The sequence below is a fragment of the Grammomys surdaster genome, unplaced genomic scaffold (assembly GCF_004785775.1).
Source record: "Grammomys surdaster isolate TR1022 unplaced genomic scaffold, NIH_TR_1.0 125690, whole genome shotgun sequence".
Taxonomy (NCBI): Eukaryota; Metazoa; Chordata; class Mammalia; order Rodentia; family Muridae; genus Grammomys; species Grammomys surdaster.
Window position 1 is genome coordinate 527,346 of NW_021620526.1, and position 18,755 is coordinate 546,100.

At 39.4% G+C, this 18,755-nt stretch overlaps 1 protein-coding gene across 1 annotated transcript in view; it reads left to right on the top strand.

Annotated features, from left to right (window-relative positions):
- The window catches only part of Gabra3 (gamma-aminobutyric acid type A receptor alpha3 subunit), a 158,665-nt gene that overhangs the window by 102,085 nt on the left and 37,825 nt on the right, over positions 1-18,755 (top strand). The window contains exon 5 of the mRNA XM_028787990.1: positions 1,595-1,677. Within this exon, the coding sequence (XP_028643823.1) occupies positions 1,595-1,677 (83 nt within the window). The remainder of the gene's footprint in view (positions 1-1,594; positions 1,678-18,755) is intronic.

The following is an 18,755-nucleotide window of genomic DNA, read 5'->3' on the forward strand; positions in this document are numbered from 1 at the left end:
TTCCTTACAAGGCCATCATGCAGGAATTGGAGAGCAGATAGAGGGAACATCCACTTTTGTTCCAGGCAACCAGAATCCCTGTGACACAAGTGTTAGGAGCAGACCTGAATGGAATTACTCAATTTGAATGTGTTTTAGAAATTGTAAAATGCTATGAATAGCTCAACTTATTAGCAATTTATCCTTGTAATGGTAATAATTACACATTGAACCTCCTATCTCTTCCTAGATGTAAGAACATCTAAATTTGACTCTAAATATGAATGTTTCCTGGTATCTCATGTGTTCCAACCAAACTGGGAGCAATATTGGACAACAGTGTCCTGACAATTACCAACTGCTTATATTTTATTAGCTCACACTATTACAGTAGCACTATGGTTAGGAAAAATAATGAATGGAGACTCTATATATTGGATTCCTTACATACCTCTCTCTTTTGCCTTGATATAAAACAAGACAGATTCCTTTGTTTGATCTGTTGATATTCTATTAATCAGGAATTATGGTCCCAAGGAAAATTTAGGTCCTATAAAGCCATGAGCAAAAATGCCTGTGTAAAGGAGGAAGCTATTGAAAGACTGAACAAATTCTAATTGTTGACCAGCTTCTCAGTTTATTAAAATACCATGAGCAAGACAGAAGCTGTCTGGAATATACTCAGGAGTTATAAAGACTAAAGAGTAATAACCTGTTGATGCCAGCTCCCAAGCAAGTCTAAACATTTACTATTATTTATGTACACATATACTCACTCATACACCCACACATAAGAATGAAGTTGGGGCCAATGACATATCAACCTCAAAAAATGGGCAAAAATTCATACAGAAACATTAAAATGGATTATTTTGACAGACTAATGCAAAGAAATGAATATATAAATATGACAAATAATACTCTATCATTATTTTCATTGAATAATTTATGCATGATATTTTCTATTTATGATTCTTTTCAAAGTTCTTCAGATTTGACCTTTGAGGTCTCTGATTTCCTCCATTGCTTTCATATTTTTTGGAGTGGTATGAATGTGTAATGTGTACATTTGTATGTTCTGCTATAGCAATGGCTTATTTTTTCTCTTTCTGTTAGTTATCATAGCAAATATATTCTTTCTATACCTCTCCCTCATTATGTACTCTTTAAATTGGTTAACTCATATAATAGCCTGCTGAGAATTCTTTCTGAAATAATGAAGCTGTGATCAGAAGTAAATGCGTCAGATATGATCTGCTGTTTCTATGCTTATTGAAGGGTAGCTAAGAAAGTACCATTAGGCATATATATATATATATATATATATATATATATATATATATATATATATATAGAGAGAGAGAGAGAGAGAGAGAGAAAGTTAGTATTCACCTCAGCCTGAACCAAAAATAAGCAATATTGGCTGCTGCTTTGAGAAACTCTCTAGTTCACATAATTCAACCTTTGTTAGCACACAGGCTTTATTCTCAGTGAAAATAAACAAAACACCATGATATTCTTAGAAATACTCCACTGCTGTTGAGTGCAAATAGAATTTCATGTTTAATAAAATTTATCTTGGCTGTCTTTCATTTTCTGTTCTCCTTCCTTTTAGGTTAACAATACATGCTGAATGTCCGATGCATTTAGAAGATTTCCCCATGGATGTGCATGCCTGCCCACTGAAGTTTGGAAGCTGTATGTATTTTCAGTGTTTTGTTTGTCTGATCTGTTTACAGAGGAGATACAATATAATCCTAAGAAGTTATTAATACTAATTTTAATCCTTGCTGGTATGGAGTGGGTCAGGAAAATGGGGTCAAGTAGTACTAACAGATCAAGAGTGGCAGACTTGGCTTTTAACACTCACCCTGGAACAATTCTAATTCCATTATTTCAGCGTAATTTCTATCATTAGACAGAAAAACTTCAACATTTGTCCTTTGCTAGAGGACAGAACAAGGACAAATAAAAAATGTTAGCTTCCTAAGGGCAAGAGAATATGTCATACATTTTTAAAATGTCCATTTTCTCTGCATCTCCACTTACTAATATTCAGTTCCTAGCAGTAAATGGTTAATATGAGTGACAGCTGTAGAGACTTGCTCATGTTTTAAAATACTGCCTTTCCCATTTGTTGTAACTCTTACAGAGGAGACAGTAGAAATAGAGTCCATTTACAAGTGAAACTACAGCTATCAAAATTGAATATACTTGAGAGCAGTTATGAGCATAAGAATATTTGAATAAGTTATTATCAGAGAAATATATTAAGATCTGCATTGATCACATCTGAATGATATTGAAATAGAAATTTCACTTGAAAGATCTCAATTATATGACATATTTTATCAATCATTAGTTTCTAAAATATTTACATACTCTCTCTTGTGTAACATCTTCTAGTCTATGAGCTTGGAATACATTCATTAATAAAACACAATCCACAGCCTGATGGAACTTCTATTATTGAGAAAAACGTGATAGTAAAATATAATAAAAATAGGGTAAAAGTCGATATAAAGTAAGGAAAAGCATGAAAAATCCAACTGAATACATGGTAATTATAGAGGTGTGTAGGATATGGTATGAAATTTCAAACACACACACATACATATGTGATATATACATACATACATATATATATATATATATATATATATATATATATATATATATATATATATATATAAAATTCAGGGTAACTAACATAACTGTTATTTCCAGTATGTATCATTTCTTAGTGCTAAGAACATAAACATCTTCCATTAGGCACTTTGAAGTGTATTGTTAATGCTTGCAAACTACAGTGTTTCTGCTACGTTATCAAACACTACATTATTCCTCCTAATTGTGATAGCTGTGATACCTATCTTCTCAATTTTACTTACCTGTAAATTTTTTGTAATAAGGTTATTCTGACCAATCTGTTTTTAGTTTGTTTGACAACCAACATCTTATCCTTATAGGCACAACTCATTCTTTTTATTCTTATTATGTATCAATTAAAAATTTTTAAAAAGTGACATAAGATGCAATGGGGCAAATTATGTAGACATATGAGGAAATAGTGTTCTAGGTAGTATAGTAGCATTTCAGGAAAAAGATTTTAAGAGGGGAAAGTGTTGCATTTGAGCAGGCTTAATAAACATCATACCAGTCATGTGGATGCCCAGTAGGCATAAGAATGAAATATCTAGGTAGAGATGAGAGTATTAAGTCAATTAGAGCCTCCAGAGTCTTCTAAAAAATTAAGGGGCCTTGAATTATATTCTGTGGGTAAAGAAGGAGTAAGTGGAATATTTTGAATTAACGATTGATATTGTCTTACTTATTTTGAAAGAAGAATGTTATTAGGGTTTTGAAACTTGTTAATAGAGAAAAATATAAAAAGTTCAATTAATTTTATATTGCATTATTTAAGGTGAGATATGCTGATGGAAGTTATTGAAATCTTTCATGTAGTAATAAGTCAATTAACCTGTGATAGTAGTAAAAGCGATGAAAAAGTGGTATGCTGGGAAAAGACATACAGCAAGATGCCCTGATGAATTAGTTGTGTAGTAGAAGGAAAACTTGAGTAACTAAGAAATAGTCAGCCTAATGATTTTGCTTTCAAATGAGACAAGCAGTGTTAGAAATCAGAGTGGAAGGTTTGAAAAAGGACCTGTCTTGAAATTACCTGTCAGAAATGCTCTCTATTAGGAGACAGTACCTCACTGACATGAGCAAGACTTGAGGTACAAGAGCAATTAAAAGGAATAGAGGTAACAAGACAGGGCCTAAAAGGGACAGAGACACTTCCCTTGAAAAACTAGAAAGGAACTTCATGAAGGAAAATGGCTTAAAAATAAAGAGTTCAAAGGATAGCTTAAAGTGAAAAGTAAGAAAGCCAGGCGCCATAGACAGGATGAGGGGGATGTGAAGGACACTTAGGAAAAGAGAACAGCCTAACCATGATTCAAAACCCGCTTTTGGAAAGTGTCAAAGTTGTTTCCTGAGAAAGGAGCAGCAAAGGTATGAAAGAACATTCATTTATCTCTTACTTCTTCTGTAGGACTAGAAACCACAGCAGGAGCGGGATATTGCTCCAGGTTAAGCATCTTATCTGTTAAGGTGGCAAACATCTTAATGAGTCAGGCTCATTATCTAATGAGTAGTACTTCATTTATCAACAGTATTTACTTGTTTATTGGTGCTCGCTATTCTCAAGATTAAACCTTAGCAATCAAAAAAACCAACAACAACAAAACCAATCAAATATAGAAAAAACATAGAAATGATAAGAATTGTAGCATACGTACGAAAAAAGGAGAGATCCTCTTATAAATCAACTTGTGCCATGGTTCTTCAATCCTGGAATGTGTGCTAATTCTCACCATGATTCACAGATTGGTCTTAATTCATCCCATGGACATAGAATGAAGCCAAAACCTAATATGAAGAACTTCAAAAATAAACATTGCCTTTTCTGTAGTTTTCTGTAGTGCTAAAAGAGAAAAAAAAGGAAGGAAGGGAGCAAAAGAAGGAAGTGTGGAGAAAGAGCATTCATCAAACAATCAGTTTTAAAATTTAGAGATCTAATAGTAAGGAAAGAGTAGAGTCACATTAAATCTATCTTAATCCTTTATGGAAAAAAAGTGATAAGTCTTGCACATCGTCTGTACAGCCAGCGAAGAATGTAGACTCTGTGTTAGCAATGTGGCTTACACCAGGAAACTCTTTATGAACCATGTTTGAACTTAAATAAAAAGAAATCATTAGATATGAATGAGTAGTGACATATTTTCTTAAAACAAGATCTAAAAGGTAAATAACACCATACATAGAGGCATGTTATCAGAGTTTATGGACAAGGACTTTCAAATGTTAGTAATATGTGGTAGCACACACTCATAATCTTAGTATGGAACAACTGATTGCTTGTGAGACAGCTAAATCTCCAGACCTCTGTAGCCAGCCAATATAGGCCAATTAATTGGTGAGCCTATACTGAGTTCCAGTAAGAAACCCTAACTAAAAATGAGTAATGTGCCTCATGACTGAGGAAGGCACCTAGTGTTAACTCTGACCTCTATATGCACTCATATGTACATATACATAAAACCACATACATATACATATAACACACATATGGTTACTGTGTTGAAGAACAGATAAAAGATAGATGATTTGTACAGAAACTGGGCATCTACAAATAAAAATAAACTGGAAATCATTGACAGAAAAGTACATCTAAAATTCATAGTTCATGGATAGATAAAACAAGAGACAGGATTGAGTACCTAATGAATAAGTATCAGAAAATTGAAAAATAGGAAAACAAAAAGAAAATACACAGAAAGGTGTAAAATCATGTTTGACATGGTAGAAGAAATTATGATATGTAATTTAAATTTTGTATTATAAGAATTTTATAGATGTATATTTTACAGAAAGAAAAGGAACTTTTAAAACTGATGAAAATTATTAATCTGAAGTCTCAAGATACACATAGACACTAAGTATGATAAATATAAAAAAACAATGCTGTTTTTAAAGTTTGTATGGTAATATTAAGATGTTAAGAATACTTAAGATTCTTCAATAAGAATAATCTTGAATAAAAATAAATCCACACAATCCACAATGAAATCAAATCCACTTGAAGCTGTAGTAATTTAGACAAGATTTTATTGTTATGAAGATAAATAGCACAGAATTAATGAGACATGGAGAGAGAATTTAGGTTCTTATATTATATCAAGTATATGCAAAAATAAAATCCAGATATATTGGAACTTTAAGTATAGGGAAAGAGGCTATCAACTTGAGGAGGGACATAGGAAGGGTTTGAGGGAGGTTATTTGGGAGGAGCTGGAGGAGGAAAGCAATGTAATTCTATTTTCAGTTTTAAACATATCAAAAAAAAAAAAACCCAGAACTTTCAGATATAAATGTAAGAGAATATCTTCATGATTTGGAGGAGTTAGCCTTACAAAGATGTAACAAGCACTAACCTTAAAACTGAGAATATACCTGGGATATCTTAAATATTAAAGATTTCTACTTATCAAAAGATCATTAAGAGAATAAAAAGGCATGGTGGATAGGGCAGAGTGTGGTTCATGCTTATAACCTTAGCACTCAGGAATCTGACACAGAAGGACTGATGTGAGTTTGAGGCAAAATAGTGCTCCATAATGAGAATTCCAGGGTGCCTGGTTTATAAAGCAAGATTCTGTCTAAAAACAAGCAAACAAAGTCCTAAAGCTAATCAAGAAGATACTATGAAAGCTTTCATCAGATGGAAAGAGTACTTCAAAATATTCAAATATATAATGCTCCCTACAAATCTCTAGAAAACAATGAAAAACTTTAGTAGAAAAAGAAAGGGCCCTAGTGATAAATTGGTAACTTACAAGATACTGACTTTGTCTGTTTCTCTTTCACATATGGACTTACAGAGTGGTTGAAGACTACATTAGCAAAGAAACAAAAATTCAAATCCAAAATGTACCATTATGTATTCAGTAAAGTAACTATTATAAAAAACTAAGAAAATTCCGTATATGGATGAGATTTTAGAGCAACTGTTATCTCATGAACTATGATAAAAATATAGATTTGTAGAATATTAGGGGAAAATTGGTCACACAACATAGTACTGAGCATATACATATGAAAAAACTCTGCATTTCTTGTCATCAGTATATTTCCAAATATAAATGTTTATCTTTATCAAAATATTCATATAAATAAGATCTATAAAAGAACTACTTGTAATATATTCACACACAAACTACCCTAGGGTACATCAGGATGGAGTAAAAATGTAGGATATACTCACACCAAAATACAATATTGGCAATTATGCTTAACAAGATGAATGCCATCACAGCTTACTGAGAAAAGTCAGATATCTAAGTACATTTTCAGTGTGGTTCTATTTCTCCTATATGCAAAAACAGGAATCATTAATTTGTGTTAGAAGTCCTCAGTAACTGATGTATAATTGCTATAAATACTATTTCTAAATTCCTGATATATTAAAGTATAGGGTTTATATATGAGATGATGTTGCAAATTGATATGAATTTTAAACAGAACTAGAGCCACAGATCAAAACTCTTAGTCTAAAAATTTGTTTTAATCCCCCAATCTGTTATTTCTTGGGAGAATACACTCACATTTTACATATACTTTGCAGTTTTATTTCAGTTGTTGTGATAAACTATCCTGACAAAAATAACTCAGGATACAAAGTGGTTTATTTCACCTTGCAATTCCATGTTACAATGTAACATTATGGGAAGGTCAAGTCAGGAACTTCAGCCAGTGAGCCACATCACATGGATAGACAAGAGCACAGAAATGAATGCGTGTATTCTGACTAACTTCCTTGTGCTAAGCTCAGTTTCTCTATTAATATAGTTTTAAAAACCCTGCTTAGAGAATGGCTCCACCCACAGTGGGCTGGATCTTCTCAAGTCAAGTAAGACAATCATCCACAGACCCGCTTTTCTAGTTTGCTTTCTACTTTTATAAAAAGCATTCTGAACCAAAACAACTTGAGGGGGGAAGTTTATTTGACCTATACTCCCTGATCATAGTCCATCATTGGCTTGCTTCTCCTGGCTTGCTCAGCTACCTTTCTTATACACTCCAGAGCCATTTTCCCACAGATTCACCACTCATGGTGGGCTGGGCCCTCTAACATTAATAATAATAAATAAAATTCCCAACAAACTTGCCTTAGGCCACTACAATGGAAGCATTTTCTCAGTTGAGCCTATCTCTTCTCAAATAACTCTAGCTTATATCATGTTGACAGAAAACTAACTAGCACATATGTCCACAGCCCAGCACAATATAAACACATGATTCTAGGTTATATGAAATTCACAATTTAAGCTAACCATCACAACTATTACACATAAACATATGTGATTTTGAAGGACGACTTGCCAACAGCAGCATGTAGTATTAAAGGCATACACACATACTAAATAAAATCAAGTGATCAAATTGTGTACTAGCTAGTCTTATATCAACTTAACAAGTTAGAGTTATCTGAAAGGAGAGAGAACTTCAACTGAGAAAATTTCTCTGTAAGATCCAACAGCAGGGTGTTTTCTTTTTCTTTTTTAATTAAAAAATATTCTTTCATATTACACCCTGACTACAGCTTTCTATCCACCTTCTCCTCCTAGTCCCTTTCCCCTCCCCCACCCCCAGATTCACTGTTCCTTTGGTTTCCCTTCACAAAAGATCAGTCCATTCAAGGATATCAACCAAGCATGTCATATCATGGTGCACTAAGTTTAGGCACCTCCCCTCCTATTAGGGCTATAAGGAGCAGCCCAGTAGGAGGAAAGGGGTCCCAAAAGTAGTCAAAAGAGTCATGGACAGCCCTTGTTCCCATCCTTAGGAATCCAAGAAGACCAAACTACACAACTGTTACATATGTGCAGATATCAGTACTATGAAGGCTCCCAGTTTGGCATTTAAGTCTCTGTGATCCCCTTTGGGCCCAGCTTAGTTCATTCTCTGGGTTTTCTTGTGGTGTCCTTGACCCCTCTGGTGCTATAATCCCTCTTAGTGATTGATGGGAGATGTGGTTAGTGCTATCCTTGAGTTGGTCCTGGGTTCTATAAGAAAACAGGCTGAGTAAGCCATGGGAAGAAAGCAGCACCTCTCCATGGTCCTGCTTTGTGGAAAAAGATAAGAGTCACAGTGGTGGTGGAAGTGGAGTCCTGAGGGGTTTCCACGCAGCTGATCCCACATACAGGAGGAAGTCTAAGGTTCCACAGGCTGGGGGCTTTGGCAACCGCAGGCCCCAATGACACGAGGAAGTCCTTGGTTCCAAAAGGGTTTATTGTCATGGCAGATGGTGGATGGATCTGAATGTAACCCCCGTAAAACTCAGGGCAGTCCTGAGTTAAATAGAGAGGGAGAAAGGGGGAGGATCTGGGGAGGATCCGGGGAGGAATGCTTAATTTGCTCTGCCCTCTGGCCTTCATTAGTATGTAAATCCCTAGGGCCTGAGGCCTATGGTCATGCCCTCTACCTGTGCACTTTGGGAGGGGTTGTAATGGCCTACGTGACTGAACAATGTATGTCTATGGAGACAAGACTGCGAGTCAGGACTCTGGGTTCTGGGGGCACGGCCAAACACCTGCCGATTCTCACATAGAACAGTAGAATGGGTTCTAGGCCCATGCCCAGCCATGAACCAGAATACCCTTATGCAATCCCACATCTTCTCCCCTTTACTTTTTTTTAAAAAAAGGGGGGGTCACTGTGGTGAAAATTTTGGATGAGGAAGCCAAAAGAAAGCACTATGTTGGCCAGAGGGGTTAGCACAATTAAGTCACAGGGTCAGGGGAGTTGAAGGTAGAGGTTGGGAAGGCAAGGGATCATTGAATCAATTGAATACAGGTGGTACAGTTTGAAGGTAGTAATATCTGACTAATCTAGATAGACTTTAAGTTTTCCTCACTAACATGTAACTTTAGCTATTTGACTTTGGCAAAACAGTTAATCTGTAGCTGGAGGATTTAACATGTGTCTCTGGATCTTGGCATGTGTCTGGAGTTCAGCTTGTGTCTCTGGATCTCAGCTTGTGTCTGGAGTTCAGCATGTGTCTCTGGGTCTTCAGTCAGACGGTGTGGCTGGAAGAAGGCAGCATGGCATCCTAGGCAGGTTCCAGGAGATGGTGTTGTCTCTGTTGGACTTGTGGGAGCGCCTGTAGGATAATCAAAAAGGGAAGCGGCACCCCAGCAGGGGGATGTCTGCAAAGGGTGTGTAGTAAGCATTAGGCTACTTGGGAGCAAGCATGTCATGGTATGCCATTGAGATCCTAGAAAGGCAAAGGTGTTTGAGGAAATCTTAGTCTTAGAAGGCACCTTTGAGTCTGTTTTGGATGGCTGAGGAAGAAAACATCATTTTAATTATGCATGATAGGCAGCAACAGTTTGTCTGTAAAAGGAAACTAGTTGTTAATTAAGATTTGAAAAATGGTGATCTCATAGTTGATTTAACTTGTGGAAGTAGATTAGATGATCTTTGAACCTTGAAGAAGTCTTAAAAATTGAAAAAAATGTTGGACACATATCACAAGTGTTAGCGAGAAAAGGAGACATTTAAACAAAAAGTGAAAAATTTTGAGTTGAAAATCACGAACATTGTTGTTTTAGGTGTTCCTGTTAGGGAGAAAAGGAAATGTTTAAATAAAAACCAGAAAATTTTTGGTTGAAAAGTATGAACACTGAAAGAAACTGTGAGGTACACAGGGATGAAGGGAGCAGACTGGGTCTCAGACCTGCTGCTTTCAGGCAAGCCAGCTGAGCTGTAGCTGGCTGCAAATGACCTAGGAGATAAAGGGGGGAAGGGAGCAAGCAGGGAGCCAGCCTTGTTGCTTCAGGCAAACCAGCTGGGTTGTAACCTGTGGCAAAGGGCAGAGGAGTGTGGGAAGTCTACACTAGGCTAACAGGCAACCTGTGAAAGACTGATCCCCTGAGGGAAAATCACTGGGGACTAGAGTTTAGAGCCAGTGTTTCTGAAAAGCTAGCAGGCAGAACACGAAAGGCTGACCCCTGGGGGAGGGGCAGAGAACAGAGATTTGGGAGTTGCCGCCATCTTGTTGAGTTGGAGAACACTTAGGGAGAAAGAAAGAAAGAGAAAAAGAAAGAACAAAAGAAAGAAAGAAAGAAAGAAAGAAAGAAAGAAAGGAAGGAAGGAAGGAAGAAAGAAAGAGAGAAAGAAAGAAAGCTATAATAGCAGCTCCTGAAAGACTGAAGTTGGCACTCCTGAGATCTCAAAACAAAAGGGAAATCTCTAACCCAAGGGAAAGAGTCTTAGAACGAGAGTCAAAGCAGACACTGTGGCTTGAAAAACAGCTGTTAACTGTGAAGGAGCCCTCTCTGTGGAGCTGGGGGATGGGCAGAGTGGAGGCTAGGGAGCTGCCGCCATCTTGCCTTTGAACTACAGAAAACGTGGAGAGGGAGAAAGAGATAGACCTAGTCTTTTGAGCTAAGCAGGAGCTAGTGGTAGCTAAGAGTCAGAGAGAGAACGCTGGCCTGAAACATGTGGAGAGAGAAAGAGAGAAGGGACAGAGAGAAACCTGCCTAGTCTTGTGGACTAGGTTGGAGTTACTCACGGTTCCATGGAGAGGGTCTTGGCGGGCGCCAGTGGGGGATACTCTTGAAGCTGGCTTTGCCCGAATCCTCTACCACCTGTAGGGAATGATGTAGGCCCATGTGTGGGCATGTGTGGGCATGAATCTCTGTTGCCTTGTGGGTCCGTGTGTCTGTCACAATGCGGTAGGCTGGGATTGTAGTTCAGCATGGTAGGAGCACACAGGATCTTGGCTGAGTTTATTCTCTGCAACACCAGGTGAGTGCAGTGGGGCACTGTCTGGCATAAGGAATTCTCAGTCTGGTTCCGTGGGGGTGCAGAGCTCTTGGATTGGGGATCCCTGGGCCAGAAGTTGGCTGGAGACCAACTGATCTCAAGCCCTTGGGCTCTCAGACCGCTGAGAGGCCACCAAAGGACCGAGACAGGGGCATGTGGGCATGCGATCAGCCAACCTACAGCCAAGAGAAACAAGAGGGGGGAGAAGAAAGAGGCCCTGGCAGCACCTGCGGGAGAAATTTGGTTACTGTACTTGCTTAGCAGACTTGGTGGCCTGGCCAGCTTGAAGTCCATGGGTGTCTGTGCCCTGCATGGGGGCCAAATGTGAGAAAAAAATGCAGAGGCAGTGGAGGAGTCATGGAGGCTTTCCACGAGGCGGGTCCCACATACAGGAGAAGGTCTAGGGTTCCCAGAGGCTGGGGGCTTTGGTGACAGCAGGCCCCAATGACACAAGGAAGTCCTTGGTTCCAAAAGGGTTTATTGTCATGGCAGATGGTGGATGGATCTGAATGTACCCCCTATAAAACTCAGGGCAGTCCTGAGTTAAATAGAGAGGGAGAAAGGGGGAGGATCTGGGGAGGATCCGGGGAGGAATGCATAATTTGCTCCGCCCTCTGGCCTTCATTAGTATGTAAATCCCTAGGGCCTGAGGCCTATGGTCACGCCCTCTACCTGTGCACTTTGGGCGGGGCTGTAATAGCCTACGTGACTGAACAATGTAGGTCTATGGAGACTGCGAGTCAGGACTCTGCGTTCGGGGGCATGGCCGAACTCCTGCCGAATCTCACATAGAGTCTCGGGCTTCTAGGCCCATGCCCAGCTATGAACCAGGACACTCTTATGCAGTCCCACACTGCTTCCTTGTTTCTGCCCCCTTTGAGTTCCTGTCCTGACTTTTTTTGATGATGAACAGCAATGTGAAAGTGTAAGACAAATAAATCCTTTCTCCACAACTTGCTGTTTGGTCATGGTGCTTCATTGCAGCAATAAAAAATCCTAACTAAAACAAGTTGTTACCCACATAGTATTACTGTGACAAACCTGACCATGCTTTGGGGAGGATTGTGAAAGGACTTTGGAACTTTGGGTTCGAAAAGGTACTGAGTGTTGAGAGCTCAGTGGGATGTTCTGTTGGAGCTTGGAAGATAAAAGTGAGAGGGGCTGATGATGGAGGTCTGGCAAGTGGTCTTTGATCCACTTGGACTTGAGCTTTGTATAGGGAGATAGGAAAGGATCAATTTGCATTCCTCTACATGTTTACTGCCAGTTGAACCAGCACCATTTGTTTCAGAGGGCCCTCAACAAAGGAATGGATACAGAAAATTTGGTACAATTACACAATGGAGTACTACTCAGCTATCAAAAACAATGACTTCATGAAATTCATAGGCAAATGGATGGAACTTGAAAATATCATTCTGAGTGAGGTAACCCAGTCACAGAAGAACATATATGGTATTCCCTCACTGATAAGTGGATATTAGCCCAGAAGCTTGGCATACCCAAGACACAGCTCACACACCACATGAAAGTCAAGATGAAGGAAGACCAAATTGTGGATGCTTCAGTCCTTCTTAGAAGGGGGAGAAAAATACTCACAGGAGGATATATGGAGACAAACTGTGGAGCAGAGACTGAAGGAAAGGCCATCCAGAGACTGCCTCCCCCAGATCCATCCCATATGCAGAAGTCAAACTTTGACGCTATTGAGGATGCTGGGAAGTACTTGTGACAGGAGCCTGATATGGCTGTCTCCTGAGAGGGTCTGCCAGACCCTGACAAATACAGAGGTGGATTCTCACATCCAACCATTGGACTGAGTGCAGGGTCCCAGATGGAGGAGTTGGAGAAGGGACTGAAGGAGATGAGGGGGGTTGCAGCCCCATGGGGGGAGCAACAGTGTCAACTGGCCACACCCCTGGAACTCCTGGGTATTGGACCACCAACCAAAGAATACACATCGAGGGACCCATGGCTCTGGCTACGTTATGTGGCAGAGGATGGCCTTGTTAGACATCAATGAGAGGAGCAGCCCTTGGTCCTGTGGGGGTTCGATGCTCCAGTGTAGGGGAATGCCGGGGGGGGGGGAGACAGGAGTGGGTAGGCGGAGCACCCTCGTAGAAGCAGGGGGAGGAGGAATGGGATATGGGGATTTCTGGATGGGAGACCTAGAAAAGGGATAACACTTGAAATGTAAATAAAGAAAATATTCAACAAAAGAAAAAAAAAAGAAAAAGAAAAATGTCCAAAAAAGAATCAATGAAATGAAGAGTTAGCTCTTTGAGAAATTCAATAAGATCAATGGACACAGCCAAATTAACTGAAAGACAGAGAGAAAATCTAAATTAATAAAATTAGAGATTGAAACGGGGAATATAACAAAAGACACCAAGGAAATCCAGGACATACTTTAAAAATCTGTTCCACATCATATTGGAAAATTTTCTTGATATATGCCACCTATCAAATTTAAATCAGGATCAGATAAGCAACTAAACAGGCCTATAGTCTCTAGTGAAATAGAAGCAGTCTCCCAGCAAAAAACAAACAAACTAAAAAAAAAGCACAGTGCCAAACAGGTTCAACACAGAATTCTACTAGGCTTTTAAGGAGGAATTAATGCCAATGCTTCTCAAAGATATTCCACAAGACAGAAAAAGAAGGAACATTGCCTATTTTTTTTTATGAGCACACATTACCTTAATACCTAAACTACATAAAGATATAACAAAGAAAGAGATTTGCAAGCCAGTTTTCCTTGTTAACATAGATGCAATATTTCTCAATAAAAAAAACTTGAAAACAGAATCCAAGAACACATCAAAAAGATCATCCACCATGATCAGGTAGACTTTATCCCAGGAATGCTGGGATAGTTAAACACACATAACTCAAAACAATGTAATCCACCATAAAAAAAAAAAAAAACAGACCAAAAGACAAAGGCCACGTGATCATCTCATTAGATGCAGAAAATGCCTTTGACAAAAATCTAACACTACTTCATGATAAAGGTTCTGTAGTGCCTAGGGATAGAAGGAACATACCTCAATATAATAAGGGCCATTTATAGCAGCCCTATAGCCAACATCAATTAAATGGAGAAAAACTCCAAGTAATTTCACTAAAATCAGGAACTATACAAGACTGTCCACTCTCTCCATATCTATTCATTTTAGTTCTTTGTGTCTTAGCTAGAGCAGTATGACAACTGAAGGTTATCACCGGGATACAAATTGGAAATAATGAAGTAAAAGTATCACTATCTGCAGATAATATGATAGCATACACAAGTGACCCCAAAAATTCTACCAGGAAACTCCTACAACTGATCAACACTTTCAGCAAAGATGCTGAATACAAAATTTTAACAAAAAACAAAACAAATGACAAGAATCAGTAGCCCTCCTATATACAAATGACAAAAAGACTGAGAAATCAGGGAAACACCTTTCATGTTAGCCTCTGTGTTAGCCTCTGTGTATGTGGCTAGTTTTATGTCAACTTGACAGAAATTAGAGTCATCTGAGAGGAGGGACCCTTAATTGAGAAAATTGCCTCCATAAAATCAGGCTGTGGGCAAGTCTTTAGGGCATTTTCTTAATTAATTAATGATTGATGTGGGAGGGCCCAGCCCATTGTGGGTGGTGCAATCCCTGGGCTGGTGGTCCTGGGTTCTATGAGAAAGCAGGCTGACCAACCCACAGGGAGCAATCCAGTAAGTAGAACCCTCCATGGCCTCTATATCAGCTCCTGCCTCCAGGTTCCTGCCCTGCTTGTGTTCCTGTTCTCGCATCCTTTGATGATTAACAGCAATAAGAAAGTTTAAGCCACATAAAGCCTTTCCTCTCTAACATGCTTTTTAGTCACAGTGTTTCATCTCAGCAATAGAAACTGTAATTAAGACAGATTGTGATCAAGTAAGTCTTAAATATTCCTGGAATTTTTAGAAATTTTGACTTAGTGTATCAGCTTCTTCCTTTTTTGATTTTACAACAATGGCTTAGTCAAATTAACAGTATCTGTGTACTTAACAGTAAGATAAGATTTAATTCTGATTTAAAAAAGTACACATTTGTATCAGACCGTTCTGCTGCTTCAATCTGTGGGTCAGGACCTAGCAAGAGAGAGAGTGGAGACGGAGACATGAAGAATGGAGATGAGACAGAGTCTGATCTGGAGATGAGACAGAGTATGCTCTGGTCTCTCCTCAAGTCTCGCCTTGAGTCTCGCCTTTAATCTCTCCTCGAGTCTTGCCTTGAGTTTCTCAAGTGCTGGGATTAAAGGCATGTGCCACCACTGCCTGGCCTTGATTGAAAGGAAATCATGGGTATATCAAGATAATTATCAGAGTGTGCTCAGCTGTTGTAGGCTGTTGAAAACAAGTCTCTTGTCAGGGTATATGGCTCAAGATGGCTGGAAAGATGATAGCCGCTTTCTGCTCAGAGTCGGTTCCCAACAGGTCCCCCTTATTAAATTTGTTTTCAAAAGGGAAGGCTGGGAAAACTTATGGAAACTGTGCCTGTCTTAGGTTAGAACAAAGGACCCCAGCCTCCCTTTCCCGTCTTTGGATACTCAACAGCCATTGGTTGAGCTCCTGTCTTAGGATGGTGAGGCCTCCCAGTTTGGGGCAAGGGTCTTGAAGTGTTCTCTTACCCGTCATTGACTATCCGGCTTAGCGCATAAGTTAGGGGTTAATCCTCGTCAGTCTTGATGATAGAGGTTTTGGAGTCCCCTACTTCCAGCCTGTAATAACAGACCTGTATGGGTTTCATTTGAATAGTGTCTATCTATTGTCATACAAAAACCATCAGTTTGTTGAACAGTGTGAACCCAAGAGACAAGAGACTTAGCAATGCCTGAGTGGTTAGTGGAAAAGCAACACTCTTTTTAGGGTAGCACATAACTCCCTCTGTTGGAGGAGTAAAAAGTATAAGCCTCTTCTATTCTGTAGCACTATTTCAGCTAAGAAGGATAATGAATTTTACAAATGCATTATAGCAGATTCCATTCTTTCTAAATCTAAATCTATAGAAATACAGAATTGATCATAGCTTTGATCTTAACAAAACAAATAAAGAAAATCCCCATTCCTGTCCTAGTCAATCCTAAACCCAAAAAACAATTATAGTAACTGTGGTAATGGGTTTTCTCCTGAGTCTAAACAATGTACTATATCATAAGTATCATAAATCACTATATCATAAATCAGGGAACCAAAAGTCCAATAGAGCCACTCTGGAGGTGTGGGTGGTGATGTCTTGTTCCGCACTGAGAATTTCCGAAGTCCGGTATGCTGGTTGATCCGCTCCTGTTTGAAGACAATTGTGAAGCATCTTCATGTTTCCTGTAAAGAAAAACTACACTTCTCAGGGGGTTTCTCCTCCCTGGATTTGTTATTGTTGTCTATTTGTTTGATCAGTCTCTCTGGCAGCCAGCGTGCAGCATCTGCCATTTGGGAATATATGCAGACAGAACCTCTTCCCCAGATAAGCACTGGATCTGGCCCATTCCAGGTTCCAGTTAATGGGTCTTTCCAGAGGACTGTTGCAAAATTCTTTTTGGTATTAGGATGCCAGAATCTATCTGCAGCAGATTTTCCTTCAGAATCCAAAGTTAAAAAATTTAAAATTTCTGGGGATCCCTTGGTAGGGTACCATTCCCCCTTTTTAATTTTTCAAATTTATTTTTCACTAGCAACTGAGCAGCTTGTAATTTTTCGGTTGGTTAGGGACCACTGATTCACCCAGATGGGCGAGTCCTCCTTCCAGGTGTTAGGATAGGCACAACGCCCTAGGGGTGCAGCTGAATCAATAGCCCCCATCAAAAATACCCCAAGCCTCTTCTTCCAGAGTTACCATGGACCTCAATAGGATGAGTAATCCCATTTTCACTTTTTCCTAATCCTTTCCCTGGAGAAAATCCAGAGTTTATCATTTGAGCCATGATTACTTCATTAGGGCTGCACATAATCAATCCCAACTAGGATAATAGATCTCTGCCCAGAGATTAATGGGAAGGCCCGGGATGACATAGGGTTGTATATTCCCTGTATTCCCTCTTTATCTTTCCATGTCAGCACCTTAGAGCTTTGCTGTGGATTTTGACTTTGGCCAATACCCCTTAAATTGGTTAAAGTTGGGGTCAGAGGCCAGGTGGCAGGCCAATTGCTTTGTTTGATAATTGTCACATCAGCTCCTGTATCAACCAAACCTTGGAATTCCTTCCCATCGAGCAATATTGTCATCATAGGTTTTTGTTTAACTATAGGCTGTACCCAGTATACATTAGAGGAACCAAAGCCTTGATCCCCTCTCTTAGGACTCTTATATTTGTGACTAGTAGGAATCAATGGAAGTAACAATAGTTGAGCTATCCTCCTTCCTGTAGGAATAGTGACTATATTCTATATTGCCTTGGCCACTACCTTAATCTCACCTTGATAATCATTGTCTATAACTCCAGGAAAAACTTGTAGTCCCTGCATAGTAGCACTGCTTCTTCCCACTATCAGGCCAAACACATTTGGATAGAGCAGTCCAAACACTCCAGTGGGTAAGGCCTGAGGTCCCATTTCTGGGATTTATACTGTGTGGGTGGCAGAACTGAGGTCTAGTCCTGTGCTTCTGGGGGTTGCTCAACTAAGTTCTGAAAGGGGTTGTTGTTTGCTGGTATGATACTGACTGCCCCATAAGCCTGTTTTGGCTTGTGTTGGCTCGGGGCCTGGGCTGGCCCCTGTTCCCATTTCTCTGATTATGTGAAAAGGTGGTTCCTTGTGAACCTGTCTTGGACCTACATTCATTAGCCCAATGCCTTCCATGTTTGAACGTGGGCATAGGCCAAGCTGTTTTCTAGGCTGTCTCTGGCTTAACTCATTTTCTGCCTTGCAATCTTTTGCAAAGTGTCCAGGCTTGCCACATTTAAAACAGGCCTTTTTGTCTCTGCTTGCCAAAATATCTCTTACTGATTGTCCTTGTATGACAGCTGCCATAGCTAAGCCCTGTTGGTAAGAGGGCCCTATGTCAGAACAGAGTCTGATATACCCAGTAAGGTCTATCTTTTTCCTATAGGGTCTAATGGCCGCTTGGCAGGCAGGATTTGCATTTTCATATGCAAGCCGTTTCACGTAGTCTACACCTGCCTCTGGATTACCAAAAATCCTTTGTGCTGTTGTCATTAATCGATGAACAAAATCAGAAAATCATTCGTCAGACCCTTGTCTGACTGAGGTCAAAGATGCACCAGGGTCTCCCTTTACTGGGAGTTTGTGCCAAGCCTTCATGGCTGCATTTTGAATTTGAGTGAATAAGCCTGGGTCATAGTGTATCTGGTTATCACTAGAAGCAAATTGCCCTTCTCCTACTAAGGCATCAAAGGACCAA